Source organism: Diabrotica virgifera, chromosome 8 (assembly GCF_917563875.1).
Source record: "Diabrotica virgifera virgifera chromosome 8, PGI_DIABVI_V3a".
Lineage (NCBI taxonomy): Eukaryota > Metazoa > Arthropoda > Insecta > Coleoptera > Chrysomelidae > Diabrotica > Diabrotica virgifera.
Window position 1 is genome coordinate 202,060,887 of NC_065450.1, and position 6,735 is coordinate 202,067,621.

The following is a 6,735-nucleotide window of genomic DNA, read 5'->3' on the forward strand; positions in this document are numbered from 1 at the left end:
AACCGTCATTTTTGTCAAAATCGAGTTTTTTATATATTTGAAGTTGCTGGGTTTTGCTCTACCTTCTGATAGTTTTAAAACTAACATCGGACCATAAATAAGATACGGCATACGCCAAACACAGTAACTGACAGTCTATCGAGGCTTCTCCCAGTACAAAACACAGTAACTAACAAAACCCATATCAAAACCAAGTAACTGCTAAGTAGTTGCTGGGTTTTGTAATGGTTTTTGTAGTTACTCCCAACAAACATATAATAGCTGGTCAAGCTAAATACTGAGTACTGCAGCTGATTAGTAGTCGCATAAAAGTGACAAAGGCTGTTTAAGCTATTTTGCTGTTTAATATGTCGAACAAACACTGCTTCAGATTATTTGTAAGCCCTTTTGCAGCCAATTGACTTAAGCTGAATATTAGACTGGAGAAGCGCTATTTAAGGCACTTTGTATTATAGTATTCAGCATATCTTATTCAGCTGAATGCTAAGCTGAACTAGCGCTGCTGCAGAATTTTTGTCTACTTTTGATCAACAATGTAAAAAAAACTGAACAAGAGGCTGGGGAAGCGCTATTTAAGTCAGTTCATAATACATTATTCAACCTTCTCTATTCAGTTATATTCTGGGCTGAAATAGTGCTTGTCCAGAACTTTTGTAAGTACTTTTAATCAGCAACTTTATAAAAGCTGATATAAAGCTGAAAAGGAGCTTTAATTTAATTAAATCGTTCATATTCGTTGCAAAAGGTGTATACTTAAGTTCGATGAAAAATGGCTTCTGCAGCTGATGATTATTAAGTATTATACAATTGCTTATATTTGCTATATAATTTTAATTATTTAGATAAAAGATATACACTGTGCTTTACTTAATATTTAAAAAATATGGATAAAAAATCAATTCAAAATTTTAAAAAAATAAAAAAATCTGGCCTTTATTACCGAAAATTAAAGGTAAACCGTTCAAATTATGAAGAGTTTTTAAAAAATCTATATGCACCAAGTAGTGTTTCTTCTCATTCAAAAGCTAACGACACAGCATCAGGATCAGGTAATTTTGTTTTAATTTTGTGAGTATATTTTAAATAAAAAATAATTTGTTACATAGGTTCTAAAGAACAGGAGTGTATTTCTAGCACATCAAGTGATCTTGACGATAATCTAATGGAAACCAGTGAAACATCAGATGATGGTGACCAGTTTATTGATGAAGACATTTTTAAAACAGAAGATACTGAAACGCAATTATTGCCTTGTTCAAGTACCGAATTAGGAAATTGGGCAATCCGACATAATATTACACATGCAGCTCTAAAAGATCTCCTACAAATAATCAAGAGACAGTATGATTCTAGTTTATTTATCGATGCTAGAACATTATTAAAAACGCCAAAAAATACGAAAAAAAGTTGTAAAGTTATACAGGGTGGAGAATATTGGCATCAAGGTCTTGACGTTTGTCTAACGAACACTTTTAAAAACTTGTCAAAAGACATGTTAATACAGCTCAATGTAAATATAGATGGGTTGCCAATATATAAAAGTTCCAAACGTCAGTTTTGGCCAATTTTATGTAGCATATATGAAATGCCTGATATACAACCTATGATTGTTGGCATTTTCCATGGAAATAACAAGCCTCTAGATATAAATGAATTTTTGGAGCCTTTTGTTGAGGATGTTAAGCGGCTGCAATCAAATGGACTCTGTGTTAATGGGCATATGATTCACATAAAAATTAGATGCTTTATCTGCGATTCACCTGCACGGGCATTTATTAAAGGTATCTGTTTTTTTTAATTATTGCTTAAATTGACTAGTTTATTTTACAGGTGTAGTCAATTTCAATGGGATTAATGGATGCCTTAAATGCACTACTGAAGGCGAATATTCTTATCTTTCTCGAACTGTTGTATTTCCTGATATAAAATGTCCTCTTAGAACTGATGCAAAATTCAGAAGTAAACATTATGGTAAGCACCATAAAGGGCAAGAGTCACCAATTTTGAAAATTTCCGAAGTTGACATGGTGCAGGATTTTATAGTAGCAGATGAACTACATCTTTTAGAGCTAGGTGTGATGAAGCGTTGTCTAACAGGATGGAAAGATGGTTCTATGGGTTTCTCAAGTAAGCTATGTGCTCGTGATATTGAGAGGATCTCCAAACATTTAATATCTGTGAAACTTCCATCTGAAATTCATCGTTCCACAAGAGGATTAGATTGCCTGGCATACTGGAAAGGAGTAGAATGGCGCAATTTTCTTAATTATATTGGAATTGTTATTTTAAAAGATGTGTTGAACACTGACGTTTATAAACATTTTTTACTTCTTTTTGTTGCTGTTAGAATATGTTCTTCTGACATGTATGCTGAAAATCGTTCGGTTGCCCAATTAATGTTTGAAAAATATATAGATGATTTTAAGATTATTTATGGCGTACAATTTATTACAAGCAACATTCATAACTTAGAACATGTGGTTGATGATGTTAATAGATTTGGACAACTTTTTACAATATCTACGTACCCATTTGAGAATACATTATTTCAACTAAAAAAATTATTGCGCCAAGGAAATAACAGTTTGCAGCAAATTGTTAATAGAATTGGCGAAAGAAATTTAATATTGAGCAATGATACAAAAAAGGCAAGTTTACAGCCAGAAATTAAGAAAAGGGGGAATGTTATCAAGTGCTACATTTATTCTCATAATTTTTGTTTAAGTAATGTTTTCAAAAATTCATGGTTTTTAACAAATGACAATGACATTGTTCAAATGAATTCTGCATCAGAAAAAGGTGGTAAAATATTCATACATGGAAAATCTGTTAAGAAAAAAGAAGATTTCTTTAGTTATCCCATTCGATCATCAAATTTACACATATATATTTGCAACATTACAAATTTAAATAATATGAAACTTTATTTGCTAGAGAATGTTGTTTGTAAAATGGTTGTTATAAAATACAATGAAAGTAAAATTGTTTTTATTCCTCTTCTACACACTATTAAAAATAAACAAAACTTGAATGTAAATTAAAAAGTTTTTTTAATAAAAATGTTCTTTTAGTCCGTGTCTGTATCATTATTATCTTCCTCTTCAACCTCGTCATGTTCTATTATAGCATCTTCACCGTCAGCTTCATATTTTTCCATACCATATTCATCGTTATCTTCATCATATTCTTTTTCTTCATTAAATGATTGCTCATTTTCATAAAAAATTTCATTTTCGCCTGAAATAATAATTTTTATGTTATACATTTTTTTAATATAGGTACCTTTACCTTGTCTTTGAGCAACACCTTTTCTGTTTCCACTTAAACGTTGTTTTTTAACCATTGATTTTTTTCTTCTATGTATTGAAGATTGGCGGATGCCTCCAGTTAAACTACGCTTCTTTGCATTTCTTGTAATTCCAATTATAAATTTTTTCAACAAAGCCTTCGAAAAATCTTTATTGGAACTTTGGACTATTGTAAAAAACACTTCTAAAATATTTTTGCAATTTTTAATACAACATTTTTCAGTGTTGCTTCTACTTCCTCCCGTCCACGAACACTGCACCATAAATTTTTTCTCAAAAAAATAATCTACAATACTATAGCAGGTATCCAAACCATTACTAGTATCAGGAATATTACCAATAATTTTTTTAAAATAATTTCTCTAGAAAACAGTATCAACATTAAATTTAAAAGATTAAATGAAAACTGAAATAATATAACTTACTACTTTCTTTTCATAATTTGGATCTTTGAGATTTTCCTCTAATTGACTTAACTCCTGTGAGGTTGAAACGGCATGAAATTCAAATTGAATATTGTCATCATCCTGATGATTGTTTTTAAAATTCTGCATTGCTGACAATAATTTGGCATCAAAATCTGATTTAATTGCCGCAACTGCCTTCACCAACATATCTTTTACGCTCTCTGTTATATCATTTTTAAACTGATTAAATTTTTGCTCAATGTCATTCAACTTGTTAATAATGTCGTTTTTACTTTCTTCTCCAATCAAAGGCTTATAATTAAGGGTGCAAAAAAAAAGTAATTAAAGTAATAATTTTAAATGTTTCCAATAAAAACTTACCTGTTCGATGACATTTAAAAACTGCGCATTTGCAATTGCTTCAGGAGAAATAATTGCCTCATCCGAAAAATTGGTTTCCAAAATTATATTTTCGCTTTCAACAACAGGCTCAGGAGTTTCTTCCGGTATGATTGGTTGAAACGAACAAAATTTTGACGATGATGATGCAAACAGAGTTTCAAAATTTTGTTGACTAGTGACCTTTTTTGTGTTTCTTACTTTATTTTTTTCTTTCATTTCTCCTAAAACCTCGGAATCAGTTGAAGACGTTGCCGAACCTCCCGACATTTCTAAAAGTTCAGTTTCAGCTGCAATGCGATTTTTATAATAATTTCTTTTGATGCGACATATTATTTTATTCCACGTAATGTCTGGAGTAGAATTGACATCCTTTATCAGATTTTTCACGTTTTTTGGTGGCCAAAATAAAATTTTGTTTTTTATCCACTTGTGTGGAACAACAGTTAAGACCGACCTTCCAGCTTCTATCGTCTCAACGATTTTAAAATGGGGTTCTGTAATAAATTAAACTAATTAAAATTTCAAATATTAACTACAATATTACATAGGTACATAAGTAGAAAAAAAGAAGTTTTAAATTTCATCCAATGCATAGGCAACTCATATTACGTTCTTATAATAATAAAAGTATACTTTTTATTTACCCATTATTTTAATTAGAAGATTTGTAACTTATTAGTAGTTTGTTAATATCAGTCTCCTTATATAAATAAATATATCCCAGGTTTATTCTAATTATTTAAGACCAAAATATTTCATAATTTAATAAGTTTAATACTAAATGTAAAAAAATAATTAACCTAACTTTTTTTAAATGTATAATATTGATAATTATTAATATCCATTTTTACAAACACTTTGTATACTTAAAGAATAAATAATAAACAACGTACTTACCTGGATTACACCTATTCATTTTGACTTAAAACTTACGCAAAAATCACTATAAAAATAGGAAAAACAAATAAATTTTGATCTCCGTTTACAGACAAGACAGTATTTTCGCGGTAAATCCCAGGAGTGTTTTGTTCTGCTAATAATCAATCTCAATTCAGCTAAAATTTAGTGAATGTGGCGTTGTTTACTTTTGCAGAAAGTATTCAGAAGTTATTCAACTAAAATTCTGATAATTATTTTCAGCTTTTGTTCGACAAATAAACAGCGCTTCTTCAAATTTATTTCAGCTGTTGTTCAGCTTCCAAAGCATTTCATTTATACAATAAAATACACATTTTTGGTAAGTGCCAGATTAGCTCAGTGGGATAGGCAGTGATATATGGATCGAGAGGTAGCAGGTTCAAATCGCACAGAAGACACTATAAAATAAAAAAAGTAAGTATTACGATTTTAAATAAAATAATAAAATAAGTGTGAAATTGAAGTTAAAAGAAAGCTAATGTCGATAATAAATCGTAATAAATATATAAAAAAAAAACATTTTTGTTTTATTTATAAAAAGCTGAAGAAGAGTTGAAAAATAGACTGTATAATATCTGCAAAAGCTACTTTTCAGCAAGGAAACAAATTATATAACACGTGAAAATTGGTCAAAAGCAGCTGAACAAAGGCTGAAAGTAAAGCTGTTTAGAAACTGAATAAGTATTTCTTCATTTTGCAGAAGTGGTACAGTAGCAATATGAATAGCCATATAAAAGTTGAAGAAGCGCTAATAAATGCTACTTTATTCAGCTTTAAGCTGATTATCTTCTCCTTTTTCGCCTGTTTAGAATCTGAACAGATGCATAAACAAACTAATCGACTACCTTTGTTCAACATGCAAGCTTCTAAAATTAGCTGATGAAACGTTAAATCAACTTAAAATGTTTGTTGGGCTGTGTTTCGATTTGAGATATCGTCTTCAATTTATATGGAAATTCCAACCCCTTTTACTCTGTAACCATGTAACTGCAAACACATCGTTACAAGATATCGACTCCATGAAATCGTTGTAAGATATCTTACAAAGGGCCATACGCACATATGTCTGCTGATGAATTTATAGCAATATCGAACAAAAAATACTAAGGAACAGAAATATCTATGATTTTCAGGAACTGATTGAACTTGTAAATAACTCTAGAAAAAATGTAGAGGTACTTGAACTAAAAGAGTTTTACTTGTGGCAAAATAAAAAAGGACAGCAACTAAGAAACTAAAGGATCCTTTAAAGGGTCTATTACAAAATTTGGTAAAAGTTCTTTTTTTACGAGGAAGTAATTTTATAAAATATAAAACAAATTTTGAAGACCATTATAAGGAATTCGATTTTTTACAAAAAAAAAAAAACACTGTCCAAGCACGTTTACGCCCAAAAATTTAACTATTGGAATCTCATGCGACAAAAAGGCACTTATTTTGGAAAGCCTAGTACCATTATTGGCGGAAAACAGACAGTTATTTTGGCAAAGCCTACCAGACTCAGCGACTTGGTGGATCATGAACAAATGGATGTCATAGATTCCAATATTTAAATATATCGGTACGTTTGCTTATTTCGTTCATTAGTTTTCTGCTGTTACCAAACCGATGTATTTGTCTATATAGTTCTTTCCGTTTGTCATTTGAATAATATTATTTGTTTTTTTTTAAGTACAGATTGTTTATTTTGTCTGTTTTGT

The 6,735-nt window shown here is 30.1% G+C and overlaps 2 protein-coding genes across 3 annotated transcripts; one reads left to right on the plus strand and one right to left on the minus strand.

The window, feature by feature from the left end:
* The first annotated feature begins 939 nt into the window (after window positions 1–939).
* Window positions 940–2,964, plus strand: LOC126890331 (uncharacterized). Its single transcript, XM_050659199.1, has 3 exons — window positions 940–1,781; window positions 1,831–2,648; window positions 2,935–2,964. The coding sequence occupies exons 1-3, from the start codon at window positions 1,163–1,165 to the stop codon at window positions 2,962–2,964; spliced, it is 1,467 nt and encodes a 488-aa protein (XP_050515156.1). The 5' UTR covers window positions 940–1,162.
* A 7-nt stretch (window positions 2,965–2,971) lies between these two features.
* On the minus strand, window positions 2,972–5,228 carry LOC126890565 (uncharacterized). Of its 2 annotated transcripts, XM_050659618.1 has the most exons (5): window positions 5,015–5,228; window positions 4,097–4,611; window positions 3,734–4,027; window positions 3,289–3,670; window positions 2,972–3,237 (listed from the first exon to the last, which is right to left on the minus strand). In XM_050659618.1, exons 1-5 carry the CDS (start codon window positions 5,031–5,033, stop codon window positions 3,068–3,070), a joined length of 1,380 nt encoding a protein of 459 aa, XP_050515575.1. In that variant the 5' UTR covers window positions 5,034–5,228; the 3' UTR covers window positions 2,972–3,067. The 2 variants fall into 2 exon arrangements, with proteins under 2 accessions (XP_050515575.1, XP_050515574.1); XM_050659617.1 differs by having other exon boundaries at window positions 2,972–3,670.
* Window positions 5,229–6,735: the final 1,507 nt, after the last annotated feature.